The sequence below is a fragment of the Erinaceus europaeus genome, chromosome 11, assembly GCF_950295315.1.
Source record: "Erinaceus europaeus chromosome 11, mEriEur2.1, whole genome shotgun sequence".
Lineage (NCBI taxonomy): Eukaryota > Metazoa > Chordata > Mammalia > Eulipotyphla > Erinaceidae > Erinaceus > Erinaceus europaeus.
The window spans coordinates 3,517,672-3,535,406 of record NC_080172.1 but is presented as its reverse complement, the minus strand read 5'-3'; the positions used below and the strand labels follow the sequence as shown (position 1 = coordinate 3,535,406).

The 17,735-nt window shown below is 43.8% G+C and overlaps 1 protein-coding gene across 2 annotated transcripts in view; it reads left to right on the top strand.

Annotated features, from left to right (window-relative positions):
• Nucleotides 1-17,735, top strand: part of WDR41 (WD repeat domain 41) — a 41,763-nt gene that overhangs the window by 2,197 nt on the left and 21,831 nt on the right. Inside the window, exons 2-5 of one of the 2 annotated variants that reach the window (XM_060201075.1) lie at nt 1,461-1,573; nt 13,220-13,268; nt 16,630-16,761; nt 17,513-17,575. In XM_060201075.1, the coding sequence (XP_060057058.1) occupies nt 1,461-1,573; nt 13,220-13,268; nt 16,630-16,761; nt 17,513-17,575 (357 nt within the window). Of the gene's footprint in view, nt 1-1,457; nt 1,574-13,219; nt 13,269-16,629; nt 16,762-17,512; nt 17,576-17,735 lie in introns of both variants that reach the window. The other variant, XM_007519003.3, reaches the window with a different exon arrangement.

Genomic DNA, 17,735 nt, shown 5'->3' with positions numbered 1-17,735 from the left:
AGCACTGCTTCGCCACTCACAAAGCTTTCTCTCTGCATGTGGGGACCGGGGCCTTGAACCTGGGTCCTTGTGCACTGTAACATGTGCGCTCAGCCAGGTGTGTCACCACTCGGCCCCACAAGACCTTTTAATTTCGCTTTCTCCTTTAAACAGTGTTTTCCTGCTGGGGTGGTTTTAAGGGACATTTGACAAAAATGCAGAGACACTTGTAATTGACACAGCTGGGCTGGTTTTAAGGGACATTTGACAAAAATGCAGAGACACTTTTCATTGACACAGCTGGGGTGTTGTTGTTGCTGGGATTTATTATATTATATTTATTATATTTAATAGATTATATTGACAACCTAGTGTGTAGAAGCCAGGGGGTACTGAACAGCCTTTGGTGTACACAGCAGAGCTCTCTCTCAACAAAGAACTTAGCAGCTTCAGAATGCTAACTGTGTGGAAGTTTGAGCAGTTTAAACTGCTGTTTAAAGGTCAAGAACTTTTCTTTTCTTCGTTGAAATATTGACTAGTACTGGGTCCCTAAGAGAATTACTGAGTTATACACCAGACATGCTTGGCACAGTGCCTGGCGTGAGGGCTACTGTGTCATAACACTACGTGCAAGCAGTTGTCAGTAGTATCGTCCAGTGTCGGATTCACTGCCTAAATTCTCTCATTCACCTTTATCCGTTCAGCAAACACATATTGAATATCAGACGTGGACTAAGTACTGTTTTAGTCTATGTTATATTTTAATCCTTTGACCCATAGGTTGTTTTTTTTTTGCCAAGTTTGTCTCTAATTTTATTATCTTTTATTTATTTGATAGAGACAGCCAGAAATTGAGAGGAATAGGGAGAGAAGAGACACACCTGCAGCCCTGCTTCACCACTTGTAAAGCTTTCCCTCTGCAGGTGGGGAGTGGGGGCTTGAACCCAGGTCCTTGCGCACTGTAACATGTGCACTCAGCCAGATGCTCCACCATCCAGTTCCCCGTTTTTGCCAAGTGTGAATGAGAAACACCCACTGTGAAATGCTTAGCTGAGTGGAGACAGTAGCTCAGCTGAGAGAGCACAGAGCTTGCGTGCTAGAGAACCTTCGTTTGATACCAGTGTACTGGGTACGGCGCTCTTTTCTCACACTGACTTCATCTGAGACTCTTCCTGTCTCAGAAGAAACGAAATCTCTATCATACTGACATTTACAGTACTGGCATTGACGGATATCAGTGGAATTAATGTAGCATGACAGCATGGTGGAGTTGTACCCCTCTTATCATATGTTTTTTTTTTTTTTGGTCAGCGTTTCCTTTTTATAAATAAAAATGAAAATGAAAAAAAAAAACCATGGTGTTTTGTAGCTTTTACAATACTGTGCTCCGACCTGGCTTTATATCATGTAGCTTTGTTCCAATATGGTCTTTTGTCTTAAGTCACATTCTCTCTCTCTCTCTCTCTCTCTCATGTAAGAAGTCTCCTTTGCAGACAGTGGGTGAAGAACAAACCCAGAACCCCTACACGGAACTGCTTGTCCTGAAAGCTCATCATGATATTGTGCGGTTTCTGGTGCGGTTAGACGCGTACAGGTAAGGAACCAGTCAACCTGCTGCTTGCAAATATTGTCTGGAAGATGGTATCAGAGTTGAGACTCGGGCTGGAATTTGGGCTTTCACTACATAGGCATAGCTGAACTCAGCTTCCAGCCTGTCTCATGACCCTGCCCGCTCCACTTGGGGAGTTAAAGCTGAGAGCCCATAGGTCAGCACGCCAGCCATTAGTGGCATGGTTCATCTTTCCTGCGTGGTCACCCCCCCCCCCCCCAGTTCTAACATCATCTGGGACCCCACCATAAATCACTTCCCTTCTGAAGACTGGGACAAAGTTCAGCCAAAATTATTGTCCTCGACTTTTGCTTGGAAGGACTTGCCTCATGTAGTGGGTTGTCAGAAAAGCCCTGACGTATTTTCCTTTGCAAAAATGCTTCCTGACTTTTCCAGCCACCCAAAATAGTACTAACCTGCCAGCACCATTTTGCTGTTGTGACGTGAGAAAACAAAAGCACAACGTATCAGCAGTTTACAGAGTCTGATTTCAGTTCCTGTAATACCCACTAGTCTTAGGAGTAGTCTTCCTGATTTAAGTGTTCGTATCTTTGAAACTAGATATCTTCGCAGCAGTAGGATTTTTTGGCACCTAGATTTTTCTTGTATCATATCTTTTCCACTATAAGTTACTAGATAGGTTAAAAAAATAATTTCATTTTTTAAAAAAAAATTTTAAATTTATTTTATTCCCTTTTGTTGCCCTTGTTGTTTTATTGTTGTAGTTATTGATGTCGTTGTTGGATAGGACAGAGAGAAATGGAGAGAGGAGGGAAAGACAGAGAGGGGGAGAGAAAGACAGACATCTGCAGACCTGCTTCACCGCCTGTGAAGCGACCCCCCTGCAGGTGGGGAGTCGGGTGCTCGAACTGGGATCCTTAACGCCGGTCCTAGCACTTTGTGCCACGTGTGCTTAACCTGCTGCGCTACCGTCCAACTCCCAAAAAATAACTTCTTAAGATATAATCACTCCATGTGGTCCTTCAGGAATACTAAAATAACTTTAAGAAAAATAAAGCAAAAATATGCAGAGTCATTTCAAGTTGTGGTATTTTAGTGATTATTTATATTAACTGTTAGAGCCTACCTTTGCTGCTACCTGTCCTCTTGGCCATCTTTGTTACATTGTTAGAATGTGCAAAAAAAAAAATCCATCCTGTAGAGCAATGATCTTGTACAGTGCTGATAGTTACCTGACGACTTTTTCCACAGTGTTTTTTTTGTGTGTGTGTGTATTCTTTGGTTTTTCAATGATATAATAAATGTTGTATAAACAGAAAGAAATTCTAGGTGAATCTCCTAGTTCTCTTTCTGTCACATGCCATTCTTCACTAAGCAGTTTAAAACAACCGGTTTTTCTCTCACCCACCGTTTTGGAAGAAGGTAAGTTGGACCACGCTTAGCTGTGGGGCTCTTTTCATGCGTGCTAGGGTCAGTCTGACCTTGCTTGGTTCAGCTAAGCACCTGTGGTCCACGGGCAGATCGGACGAGGCTGGCTAGTTCATCGTCACGGCTTCAGCTGGGGCGGTTAGTCTCTCCCCGTAGTGGCTCATGTGCTTGTTCAAGTAGTCATCATGGACATACATCTTTTATCTTTATCTGTTATGACAGAATGAAATTGAGGGGGAAAGAGGAGGTAGAGATGGAGAGAGAAAGAGAAGGAGAGAGCATTGCTTCACTGACTGAATTTTCCAACCTGCAGGGAGTGACGAGGGGGCTTGAACTGGGGTCGTGGTATGTGGTCACAGGTGCACTTAACCAGATGTTCCACTGCCAGGCCTCATAGACAGTGATGCTTTTATACTAGCAAATGGGCCAGCCCAGGGCAGAAGAGTGTAAAACACTTAAAATCTCAGCATGCTTGCTGCTATTTTATTGTTAAAATAAATTAGGAGGGAATCGGGCGGTAGTGCAGCGGGTTAAGCACGCATGTTGCAAAGCGCAAGGATCCCGGTTCGAGCCCCCAGCTCCCCACCTGCAGGGGCATCGCTTCACAGGCGATGAAGCAGGTCTGTAGGTGTCTGTCTCTCCCTCCCCCTCTCTGTCTTCCCCTCCTCTCTCCATTTCTCTCTGTCCTAGCCAACAACAATGACGACATCAATAACAACAACAACAATAGTAACCACAACAATGTTGAACAACAAGGGCAACAAAAGGGAAAATAAATAAATAAATAAATATTTTTTAAAAATTAGGAGCTGGTGCACATTCAGTGAGTAGATAAACTCTACTTGTTGATGGGAGAAGGAATCAAGTCCGTTTGCAGAGAGTGGTGAGCACAGGGAGATGGACTTGTGGCCCTGCTTACCATTTGCTATAGTGAATCAAAGAAAAGACAAGACAGAACCGAACTGATTTGGGGGGCTTGGCAGGAAAGTGAAAATAACCCGTCAGACTCCCTGCAGCAGGTAGGTAGTTCTGCAGTCGGTGGCAGCCCAGTCTGTTTCATTCAGTTCTGTAGCGTGAAAAATCAGAACCCAGTTTCTACTGGTTATAAGGACATGGGCATCACCAGCTGACGTAAATATCGTCATAACACAATCAGTGTGTTTCACTCCTAGTCTAGTAGCTAAAATGACTATTGTCTTTGCATCTCTACATTATGTATTACCATAGAGACATCTTCCAATTTTAAAGTAAATAGTGTTATATTTTCTGTTTTCATTTATTTTTTATAGACACTATCTCCTCTCTCTCTCTCTCTTTCTCTTTTCCTTTCTTCCTCCCTTTCTTTCTTGCCAGGTGTAATCTGGTTTCATGCTTCAGGTCTCTAGATAATCTCATTTTATTGAGAGTTTTGCCAGAGGATTTACTTGTTCTTGGTGGCCCAGCTAAAATCACTGAGTGGAAAATTTTCTTAGATTGGTTTTTGAAGATACCAAACAAATCCTGTGTACTCTTTAACAGACAGCTGCCTCCTCCCTCCTTCCTTGGTATTTTCTGCACATGAAGTGAGGGTCATATTGATTGGAAGACCACTGAAGAAGGCCAAGCCTCAGCGAGGGTCTTCCCCCCAAACGGCGCGTGCTAAGATTCCATGTGATGCTTACGTGCTGGATGCAGTGAACTAAAACTGAGCCCATAACGCATTTCACGAACAGTCTTCTCGGCTGCTCGTTTGACCATCCCTTGCTCCTCCAGGAAGCAGGCAAGGCTGTGCGGGATGATGATCATGATGGGGAAAGAATCAGGTGACCCATGAAATGCCAGGCCGGAGAGCAGAACGAGCTCCTCGATGGCTGGTGAAGCCACACAGTCATGGAAAACGAAAACCCACGCCAGTTTTATGACTCACTGACAGCAAACCACAGTTAACGGCCTTCTTTTTTTTTTTTTTTTTTTCCTTGCTAATTTTTATTGACACTTGGGCTCCACTGCTTCCTCCCCCCCCCCCCCCCCCGCTAGAAAGAAACAGAAATGGGGGTAGGGGTGAGGGTGTCGCAGAGGGAAAGAACGCAGCCCTGAGGCTTCCTCCAGTGAGGTGGCGTTGAGCGTGCATGATGCAGGGGCACTGTCTAGGCGAGCTGTCCTGCCGGCCCGCCGTGTTGCATCCTTAAGGCAATATGGGAACTTAAGAGCATGCTTCCTAATAATAATCAGAGAATGCAAATCAGTAGTCTATTTTTTTATTTTACTATTATTAATATTATTATTCCCACCAGGGTTATCACTGGGGCTCAGTGCCAAAACTATGAATCCACTGCTCCTGGAGGCCACTTTTTGCATTTCATTGGATAGGACCGAGAGAAATGGAGAGAGGAGGGGGAGACAGAGAGGGAGAGAGAAAGACAGACACCTGCAGGCCTGCTTCACCGCCTGTGAAGTGACCCCGCCTCCCCCCTTGCAGGTGGGGAGCCTGGTCCTCAAACCTGGATCCTTGCATGAGGCCTCGAACTACCTACTATGTGCGGTTAACCCAGTGCGCCACCACCCGGCCCCAATAGTGATTCAGAACCTTCTCGTTTCTGGGTTTCCTGGGAACCTTTTAAATTGGAGTTAAGCATGCACAAGATGTGTGTGTGTGTGTGTGTAAGGGGGGCGGCAATAAAAGAAAAGAGCAGGAAGCAGGGTGGACAGAGGGAGCCGCCTCAGACTATGGCTCCCTTATCCTAGAGGAGCAGGAGGCCTTTTAGAGTAGAATTCGTGGACGGGGAAGCAGCAGTCTTTCTTTCCCTCCCCTCTTTAAGGAAGCAACGAGGTGCTGAACATAACGATCACTTGTGAATACATTTCCCAGTACACAAACCTCTGCAGCTGTTGACTTCACTTTCTGTGTGTAGTCGGCAAGCATGAGAGGGCTTCCTTTGAGAAGCCGAAGGGGAAGGTATTTACAGGGGAAAAGCGCTGTGTGCTGAGACAGGTCTAAGTGACAGAGCTGAGTGAGTTGACAGGCAGGATGGTGAACTCTTGGACAGTAAGAACTATTCTTTAGGTTGGGGAGATAGCAGAATGGTTATGTAAAAAGAGTCTCATTCTTGAGGCACCAAACATCTCAGGTTCGAATCCTAGCACCACCACCAGAAGCCAGAGCTCAGTAGTGTTCTGGTAAAGAAACAAACTCTCTCTCTCCCCCCCACTTTTAATTGCCTTTACTTTCATAATCAATCACAGATACATATACTATAAACATAAATTACATATACTTGATATTCTATATGCTTCATTTGCTAATGCTTGATATAGAGCTAGTGCTTAAGTATTTCTTGAATGAATGCGTGAATCACCTCTCACAATGACCTTTAGTCCTCACAGCAGGAGAGGCTACAGTATTCCAACTCTGATTTAGGTAGTCACTCAAGCATGCTTCATCTTGCTAAGTGTTTTATCATGTATATGATTGTCGCATATTCCTTTACTTGAATAGTCTTTTTTAAAAATTATTTATTTAAGAAAGGAGACATTAACAAAACTGTAGGATAAGAGGGGTACAGCTCCACACAGTTCCCACTATCTGATCTCCATATCCCGTCCCCTCCCCTGATAGCTTTCCCGTTCTCTTATCTCTCTGGGAGTATGGACCCAGGATCATTGTGGTTTTTTTTTTTTTTAAGCCAGAGTACTGCTCAGCTCTGGTTTATGGTGGTGCAGGGGATTGGAACTGGGACTTTGGAGCCTCAGACAAGAGAGTCTCTTTGCATAACCATTAATCTATCTACCCCCCACGGCCATACTTGTTTAGTCATGAGTATTTCTTAAGACTTGGCTTTAAGTTAAGGACACATGAAGGACATGCTTAAACATGATGCCAACCGGAATTTCCAGGACAGGCAACCCCACCAATGTGTCCTGGAGCTCCGCTTCCCCAGAGCCCTGCCCCACTAGGGAAAGAGAGAGACAGGCTGGGAGTATGGATCCACCTGCCAACACCCATGTTCAGCGGGGAAGCAATTACAGAAGCCAGATCTTCCACCTTCTGCATCCCACAGTGACCCTGGGTCCATACTCCCAGAGGGATAGAGAATAGGAAAGCTGTCAGGGGAGGGGATGGGATACGGGGTTCTGGTGGTGGGAATTGTGTGGAGTTGTACCCCTCTTATCCTATGGTTTTGTCAATGTTTCCTTTTTATAAATAAATTAAAATAAAAAATAAAAAGAGGAAAAAAAAACAAGGCAGGAACATGACAGAAGGAAGGGATTTCTTTTTGTGTGAGGTAGATTTAATTTTTTCAAATTTCAGTTTTTGTTGTGATGGTACATCATTACATCAATAGTGGTAAAAAATGAGGTCCTATCAGGAACATCAATCTTTCAAAAAACACTTGTAACACTTTAATACTTGCTTATTCTTTCATTTATTCATTGGGAAAGCATTTCCTTAGTGCTTTAAATCAGGGATTTGTTAGATCTATTAATATGGAAATTATGGCATTTCACTGATTGAAAGGAACCTCTCATTTGTTCTTTTAACATCTCTAAAATTTGGATGCATCATATAATTAAAGGTGCCCTCCAGTTACAATATGCTGCACTCTCCTTGGGAGTACATAGGGTAACAGAACAGCTTACAGTTGATGATGTCTTAGATTTGATGTCCATTTCTAAATAACTAAATTTTAAGATCTGCAGGCAAGAAACATACGTAATTGCTCATGGCATTTTCTCAATACTAAGCATGAAATATCACTAATAATTTTGTGCTTGTCAGTAAAGAAACATTTTTCTTAAAATCTTATCTTTAGGTTTTATTCTTTGTATTTCTATTAATTTACAAAATTTATTGTGTATAAACTGTAGCAATATTGTCATTGTGTTCATCTGATAACTTAAACCTTACTGACATTTTTAGTGAACCCCACTCTTTTTATAGTTTGTTACTACCTTTCAGCAATTTTTTTTAATGATCTTTTTTTTTAAAACTTCATTTGTTTTCCGTTTTTATTGCCCTTGTTTGTTGTTGTCGTTGTTATTGATGTAGTCTTTGTTGGATAGGACAGAGAGAAATGGAGAGAGGAGGGGAAGAGAGAGGAGGAGAGAAAGACAGACACCTGCAGACCTGCTTCACCGCCTGTGAAGCGACTCCCCTGCAGGTGGGGAGCTGGGGGCTCCAACCAGGATCCTTATGCTGGTCCTTGAGCTTTGCGCCATGTGCCCTTAACCCACTGTGTTACCACCCGACTCCCCGCAATTTTATTATATCGTACACTATGACATTTTGGGTTGAATTTTCGCAGCTCTTTTGGAGATAACGTGTATTTGGCTGAGTAGAATACAATAATTTAGTGTAAGATAAGCCAGTATACTGCACCTGGCTTTCAGTCATTCTTCTAGTAAAATGGGTCATTTTCACCTCTACCCTTTATTATGTTATGTTAATAAGTTATGTTGAGTCACTAATGCCGCTACTAATGCAGAAGTCATGACACTTTGTGTGGTAAAGCTTCATGTTTCTTCTTTAGAGCAGCTACTAATAAGCACTGAGATGGCAAAAGAGAGTCGGAACGAGAAGTACATGAATAGAATGTGTAAGAGAATTGAGAGACCCGCGTAGTCCAATCACGCGATAATTGACCTGTGAGCAGCGAGAAACTGCCTGTGACTTCATAAATTACCTTTGAACAGTGTTTAGACTTAACTTTTATTTACGACTGATTGAATTAAAGTTCGAAGAAAAAAAACACACTCTGTCTCACTTCTAAATTCTCGATTGTTCAGTCTTTTCTCATTGTGAACTCGTGAGACAGACAGGATAAGACAATAATGAGAAGTTCAAAATCAGGGTGAGAAAAACAGTATGTATTTTAAACTTGCTGTCTTCTAACAGGGAGAAAAGCAATTATTGGAGTTTGAAGAATCAATAGAAATTGATGTCTTATACTAAAGAAAATGTGAGACCTTGAGTCCTAACCCCCCCACCCCCACCACCACCATCATGGTACAACTAAAAGGAAATCAATAAGTCCAGAATATAAGCTATTAAAGATTTATTCCCAACAGCCACTTTGATGCTAGAAGCATGTTTAGTATTTGATTCAGAAGATGTTTGTAATTATATATAACAAATTATATCTCTAGATTGATCTTCAACCCCCGGAGCAGTTATATTTTACATTTTTATTACATTTTAAGATAAGGATACACACTAGTACGAGGTTTTGTTTTTTTTTCCTCTGGGGTTGGCACTGGTGCTTGGCGCCTGCGGTGCTGAGGGCAGTATTCCCAGCAGCCTCAGTCCCCTTCCCTGCACTCCCCTCCCCTGCCTTGCCCTCCTCTCTCCTCTTTTTCCTTTCTCTCTTTCCTTTTCTTTCTTTCTTTCTTTTTTTTCCTTTTCCTGTTTTGATAGAGGGTGAGAGGAAGTGGGACAGGGAGGGAAAGGGGCAGTAGGCGATACCTGCAGCACTGCACCACCCTTGTGAAACTTCCCTCCTGCATGTGGGAGCTGAGGGCTTGAACCCGGATCCTTGCTTATGGTAACAGGTGTGTTTTTACCACGTGAGCCATTGTCCAGCTCCGAGAAATAGGCTTTTTTTTTTAGAGAGATGCTGTTGCAGCACTTGTGAAGCTTCCCCCCTGCAGGTAGGGACTGGGGGCTTGAACCCTGGTCCTTTGCATTGTGTAACATGTGTGCTCCACCGGGTGGAGCAAAGAAAGAAAGAAAGAAATAGAGGCTTTTTTTTTTTAACTAGCCTTTTTTGTAGTTTCTACATAGTTACCTAAGAAATTAAAAGCCCCCCCTTTAAATTTCTTTATTAGAGGATTATTTTTATTTTTTATTTTTTTATCCAGCTTCACCACCTGTGAAGCGACTCCCCTGCAGGTGGGGAGCCGGGGGCTTGAACCGGGATCCTTATGCCGGTCCTTGTGCTTCGTGCCATGTGCGCTTAACCTGCTGCGCTACAGCCCGACTCCCTGGGGAGATTAATGTTTTACATTCAACAGTAAATATAATAGTTTGTACATGCATAACATTTCTCAGTTTTCCACATAACAATAAAAAAGCCCTGTTTATACGGGCTATGTTCTGCTAAAGTATTTATTTCCTAGTATGTCAATTCTGCCCCCCTAGGCTTCCCCCCAGTTATATATATATATATCTGGTTTTGCAAAACCCATTAACATTCATGTAAAAATGTTACCAATTTTCTAAAGTCGTACCTGCTGGTAGAGTGTCATGTATTAATGGCTGATAACTACAAGGAGACAGCTGTATGCACTTTGTAACTGACTCTCTGTATTGCTACTCCCCCCCCTTATATTCTGAAAAGCAAACCTGAATTCTGTTGAATAAAAGTGACATTAGGGAGTCGGGCGGTAGCACAGCGGGTTAAGGGCAGATGGCGCAAAGCGCAAGGACCGGAGTAAGGATCCCAGTATGAGCCCCGGCTCCCCACCTGCAGGAATGTCGCTTCACAGGCAGTGAAGCAGGTCTGCAGGTGTCTGTCTTTCTCTCCCCCTCTCTGTCTTCCCTCCTCTCTCCATTTCTCTCTGTCCTGTCTAACAATGACGACATCAATAACAACAACAAGAAGACAACAAGGACAACAAAGGGGAATAAATAAAATAAATGTTAAAAAAAGAGTGACATTAGGGGACAGCTCTGACTCCAGTGTAATTAAGTCCTGAGTCATTTACAGGTGTGTCATCACATCACTAGCAACACACCGCGTGGCACACTGGTAATGTGGCTACCGTCTGCCCATCCCTGTGCTGAGAACAGTACTTTCTGGATTTCGTTAGAATGCAACAAACATGACGAGCAGTCCTGCATACCAAGTTGCTCTTCTAGATTGTGTTTGTGTCACAGATGCCTTCCACTCTACACAAAATACATACTTGTTGGGTAGTATGCCAGCTCTCCGCCCCCCCCTTAAAGCTTCTGTCTCTAACCCTGCTTAACTAAGCACTAGCATGCCTGCAGGGCACTGGTTTGATCCCACTTAAAGCTGCGGTCTGTTTACATAAACCACTGTTAACTAAGCACCACCCTGCCTGCCTCCAGGGCACTGGTTGAATCCGCACTGGTTCATGATGTCGTTTTTGCTCCGCCCCCTCTCCTAGTCACACCCCGATTTCCACCAGTCTTTTTTCGCTCCACCCTCTCTACGTCACATCCTGTTTCCACCCTACTTGGCGAGTATAAATACAGCTGCTCTTCCGATTAAACACACTGGGAATTGCCTTCTGGCTCCGGGAGTCCCAGAGTCTCTCTCCTGCGATGCTAGCCTGGCACAAATTCCTGATCCCTCTCCCACGCAGCAGCCTAGGTTGGCTCCAGTCGAGTTCTCTCCAACCCAGAGAGCACGTGCTCGGGAAGAAGCGCCCTCAGGCTCTCCCGGTACATACTGTTGTTCTCACGTATGGTGAGTGGAAGGCAAAAAGGAGACATAGAATATATTCGCTATATATATTTAATGGCAGCCAGGATTGTCCCTGGGGCTCTGTGCTGGCACTGTGAATCCACTGCTCCTGCCAATGATTCTGTTTTCTCACTTTTTTCCTTTCTATTTTATGTGAAAGGACAGAGAGAAGCTGAAAGGAGAGAGGGAGGTGGAGAGGGGGAGAGAAAGACAGGCACCCGCAGACCTGTTTCACAGCTGCTCAGTGAGGCGACCCCCTTGTAGAGGCGGGAATCAGGAGCCTGAACCTGTGTCCTTGTACACGGTAACGTGTGTGCCCATCCAGGTGCACCACTGCCCGGCCCCCTGAGGTCTTCTTTTCTCATGGCATGAAACAAACTTCCCCTTTCCAGCATTAGAAAACAAAAGATTTGTGGTCAGGAGGTGGCACAGTGGATAAAGCACCGAGCTCTCAAGCATGAGGTCCCGAGTTCAATTCTTGGCAGCACATGTACCAGAGTGATGTCTGGTTCTTTCTTTCTCTCTCTCTCTCTCTCTCCTATCTTTCTCATTAATTAGTAAATAAAATGTTTTAAAATATATTTAAAAAATTTAATAAATCTCCCCAAAACCCCTAAACCTTTCAAATCAAGAAATGATCAAAGATCATCATGAAAAGATAAAAAATTTCATGAAAGGATCAAAGATTCAAAAGGAGGAAAGGAGAGATCTTGGCTTTAAAGAATAAAGTAAAAGTGTCTACAATTTGTGGAGAAAACAGAAAGAATGAATTCCTCTAAGAGTATGGAGTCAGCCTCCCCTTGCCATCAGTGGAGCTGTCCCCCAGCCTGGGTTCTCACCAAGTCAGGATGTAATCATACAAGTTTAGAGCAAGGGAGAACTTTAAAGATAACGCATTATAATAAACTGGTGACTGCTAATTAAGGACAAATACACAATCTCAGAAGGATTTGCTCACTTATCCCAGCTAAAAACTGTTGGGCATTACACCAGCTCCCCTGCATTGCCTGATACTACGGCCTATTTACATAATCATCGTTTTGCGGAAAGATCCCCACCCATGCCTACAGGGTACATTAGTCCCGCCAGCCTTCTACCTTCCCAGAGTGTCTTGTCTTCTCCACCCCCTTTCCTAGCCAATCCCGTTCCCGACTTGCCACTTCCGTTTTTACTCTATAAAGCCCACTGCTGTTCCTGGTTTCTCTCTCTTTCTCTTCCACATCCTGACCTGGAGAAGGGCTGGTGTGCACAGCGGGAGGCGGCCATTTTGCTAGCTCCACGTGGCCTAAACCCGCTGTGCTCACACCGGGCTCTGGGCTCCCGCATGAATAAAGATTTGTATTGCTACCACCACGAATTTGGTTCCTGGATCTCTTCTCTCTCTCTCTGTCCCGTGAAGCTAGCCTAGAAAAAAATGTTACACTTGATACAGATAACTCCAGTGGGTGGAGAGGCTGATCCGTGCGTGACTAGAGTGTGTTCCTTGAATGTGTCATGGCATCACGTTTGATCCTTGGGGCATTGTGTCCTGGAGTGGAGCGCTGATCATCCTCACAAAAAAGAAAAAAAAAACTAAAGCTCATCTATTAGGTCTCTTTCATTTGTACATTTTCTAGCAGCTTTTCACTGTGACTCTGAATGCTCTTCTTTTCTTTGGATCACAACCCCTATCACCGCCTCTAGAAGTTTTTCATAAGTACTTGCTAAACCGACTTACTCCACATTCATACTAGCGAGTAAAAACCCCGCGAGTAAGGTTGAATAGTTCCCAGAAACCTGAGCAGTTAACCATCACCAGTGATCTCTCCCTTGACTTTCTCTTTTTCCCTTTAACCAGATTTGCGTCTGCTGGTGATGATGGGATTGTGGTGGTGTGGAACGCCCAGGTAGGTACCGCGTCTGTGTGGCTTGCTTAGTAGAGACATAATTGGACCCCATCTAGAGTTATCGCTGCATGTCCACTTCATGGTTTTAGACTGTTTCATACTTTAAAAGGAATACTTAGGATGAACCCTTTTAGAATGGGAAGCAGAATTTCATAGTAGAGAAAATTTCTTCTCTTTTTTTATCACCTTATTGGGGATGGTTTATGTAGGACAGTTGCTGACATGTGGATACAATGACTCATTCCTGCAAGAGAAAATTTCTCTGTGACAAGTTTTTCACTAAGAAACAAATGCTGAATTATGAAAATAAAATTTAATTCATGAAAGAAAACTCACCAGCAACTCTGTGCTGACTCTGAAGATAGAATTGTGTTTATTTTTGTAGAAGACATTTTTTCCTTTCAAAAGTATGTGCTTTGTTGAGAATATAATAATATAAGGCTTTTTTGTTTCTGTGGGTCCACAAAACAGCTTAACTGGGAAGGCTCTTCCTTTTCCCTGCATCTGACTCAGGTTCGAGCTTGGCCTGCACCACACTTCAGCACTGTGTGTCCTTCCCTCTCTTGTCGTGTGTCTGTGTCTATTTCTGTATGACAAAGTCAGCCAGAGGAATGAAGCTTCACTGCTTTATCAGTTTTCTCCACGATCTCGTTCCCTCTCTCCCACGCCTGCATGGGAAACCCACCACTTCTGGTGACTATTTATTTATTTATTTATTTATTTATTTATTTATTTATTTGCCTCCAGGGTTATTGCTGGATCTGGGTGCCAGCACTATGAATCCACTGCTTCTGGAGGCCATTTTTTTCAGATTTATTGGACAGGACATAAAGACATTGAGGCAAAAGGGGGAGATAGAAAGAGTGGGGGGGGAGAGAAACCTGTAGAAACCTGCTTGTTTCACCATTCATGAAGCTTCCCCCCCACACGTACACGCACACGCACACACACAGAAGGTGAGTCTTGAACCCCGGCTCCTTGTGAATGGTAACGTGTACTCAACCAGGTGCGCCACCACCCAGCCCCTTCCTCCTCATCTTTTGATAACTCAGATTGCTCTCTTCATTTATTTATTTTCAGATTCTAGCCAGAACACTGCGCAGCTCTGGCTCATGATGGTGGAGGCGATTGAACCTGGAAGCTTGGTGCCTCAGGCATGAGAGTCTTTTGCACAAACTTCCTGCTGCCTTCCTGACCCAGATCATCATCTCACAGTGACTTTGCCCCCTTGAGAGCAGCTTCTCTGCAGGGTCCTTAGCACATCATTTTGCTCGCCATCCTGTTTCTGGCACAGGGATTATAACCAGGCCTAGTCCCTGCGTTACTCTGCTGCCACTGGCAGCCATGGTCATTTCTCTTTTCCATTGATTGATTCCTTATCTATTTATGTATGTATTTCGACAGAGGTGAGAGACGCAGAGGGAGAGAGACACCTTCAGCGCCTTTTCACCTCATTAAGTTTCTGCCCTGCAGGTAGGGACTGGGCGGGGGGGGGGGGGGTTTGAATCCTCGTCCCAATCCATGGTAATAGGCACCTACTGGGCAAGCCACCACCAGACCATCTTCCGCACAGCTGGGAAGTTTTACAGTTCACATTTTATTGGTTCGTTGAGAAGTCATAGAAAGATACATCATGATTTTTTCTGACGGCCCAATATTCACACTGTGATTTTGTATTTCACTACTTGGGGAATCACTGAGAGCCGGAGGGAGGTGCTGAGTGGGTGGGAAAAGGGATTGATGCTGCTTTTATCAATGGCCGATTGTTACTGGGGGGAAATTGTGTGTGTGTGTGTGTGTGTGTGAGAGAGAGAGAGGGGGGGGGGGAGAGAGAAAGAGACATACTTTTATTTCTTCCCATGACTTATTTTCTCTTTTGGATTTGTTTTGATTTTTCGCCACCAGAGTTATCGATGGGGTTGCTGTCTGCACTCAGCTACCATTCCTGGTGGCTATTTCCTCTGCCTTTTTCTTTCTTTCTTTCTTTCATTTTTTATTTTTTTCCTTTTTGTTGTCCTTGTTGTTCATTGTCGTTGTTATTGCTGTCATTGTTGTTGGATAGGACAAAAAGAAATGGAGAGAGGAGGGGAAGACAGAGAGGGAGAGAGAAAAACAGACGCCTGCAGACCTGCTTCACCACCTGTGAAGCGACTGACTCCCATGCAGGTGGGGAGCCGGGGACTCGAACCGGGATCCTTACGCCTGGTCCTTGCGCTTTGCACCATGTGTGCTTAACCCATCACATCACCACCTGGCTCCCCCTTTTTTTTCTTTTATGAAAGAGACACAAATAGAGAGAGAGAGAGAGAGAGAGAAAGAAACCCTTACAATACAGCTCTACTGCTCTTGAAGCTACCCTCCTGCAGGTGGGGACCAGAGGCTTGAACCTGGGTCCTTGTGCACAGTGATGTGAGCGCTTCACCGGGTGCGCCACTGCTCATCTCCATGGTGGAGAGCTAGGTGAGGGATCCTCGGGTTGAGGCAGGGGGGTGGTGCGTGCAGTTGAGTGCACAGGCCTCCGCAAATGCCAGGTGATGGCATCCCACCTACAGACCATACTACTTAATTTTTATGTCTTACCACTTTGAGATTCTACGGAAAGGATATTTCTTTGAATCTGCTGTCAAATATGCCCGGCTTAATATTCTTCTACTAGAAAACAGATAAAGCAGTTCGACTACTCTTACAGCATGTACTGAAATTCTATTAGATTGCTTAAAGGTGACTTGTAAGTTCAAGGAGATTTTAAATGGAATGTGTTTTCCACATAGTGGTTCTTCTGTTGTTGTTATTGTTTTCTTGCCTTCAGGGCTTATTACTGGGGCTCACTGCCAGCTCTAGGAATCCACTGCTCCAGGCCGCCATTTTCCCCCATATTTTAATATAGGACAGAGAGAAATTGAGAAGGGAGGGGGAGATAGAGAGAGAAAGAGATAGAGAGACACCTGCAGACCTGCTTCACCACTCCTGAAACATCCCCCCTGCAGGTGGGGGGTGGGGGCTGGAACCTGGGTCCTTGAGCTTAGTACTATGTGTGTTTAACTGGGTGCACCACCACTGGCCCCTCATGGTGATTCTTCTTCATCATATATATATTAGGGACAGAGAAATTGAGAGAAGAGTGGGAGACAGATTGGGAAAGAGTCAGAGAGACACCTGCAGCCCTGCTTCACCACTCATGAGGCATTCCCTTTGCAGGTGGGGACCAGGGCCTTGAACCTGGGTCCTTGTGCACTGTAATGTGAGCGCTTAACCAGGTGCGCCGCCGCCTGGCCCCATGGTGATTCTTCTTAACGCTGATACTTAACATTTATGTAAGTTATGCATTCTGAGCTTATTAACATATTTTTTGTTGTTCCAGACGGGTGAAAAACTTTTGGAGCTCCATGGACACACTAAAAAAATAACAGCTATAACTACACTTCCTTCCATAGAAGCCTGTGAAGAGAAAAATCAGCTTTTTCTGACAGCATCTGCTGATAGAACAGTCATTGTATCCTTAAACCACAAGAAAGTGGAGTAGCTATGCAGATTTAGTCTTTCCTATTTCTAGCAAAAGTGATTATGTTCTCATATTCATAAAGCATTTCTTAGGTCCTAAGCATTTAAAAATATTAGACTGAAAATAGGTTGAGGCTTCTTATCGATGGGTACTGGATGGTGACACTCCTGGGAGAGTATGTACATTACTAAACACAAGGACCTGGGTTCAAGCCTCCCTTGCCCACCTGCAGGAAGGAAGCTTCATGAGTGGTGAAGCAGGGCTGCAGGTGCCTCTCTTTTTCTGCCCCTTCTCTCTCCTCCTTCCCTCTCAGCTTCTCTCTGCCCTATCAAACCAAATCAAGTAAATATTAAACCGTATTTTTTTTAATAAAAAAAAAAAACAAGACTTATGACTGATGGAGACATCGTGACTTGAGCTGTTCTTTCCAGAGTGTTCCTATGTCAAATCATATAAAATTGAGTGCTTGCAAAGATTCAGGATTCAAACTATCCTTTCTGTTGGCATTTTCAGATGCCTCGCTAGTAGAATTCAGCTCAGACTTACGTGTGACTGCAGGCCTGCTCTGCTAGGCCAGCGACTACTGTTATCATTATTTTGTCACCAGTTTAAATACTAAATATTTTATCCCTTACTTAAAAGTTTTTGCCTGAATGTATAGTATTTGTGATTGAATCGTTAGAAAAGTTACCCAATAAAATTCTAAATTCTGTTTAGAAATGACTTCTTAACATGCATGTAGGTATGGGATTGCAATTCTGGTAGGCAACTTCAGCAAGTGTCGTGCTTCCAGTCCACTGTAAAGGTAACATCTTAAGTAGAGAGCTTCCAGTCACACATTTTTTGTATCATAAGACAGTATTTAATGAGTTAAATGAAACTAGTTTTGTAGATTTTGAAAATGATTTCTTTCTTGTACCTATGTCATTTTTTTTTCTAATACTAGATATTTGGGGTCTTGTATA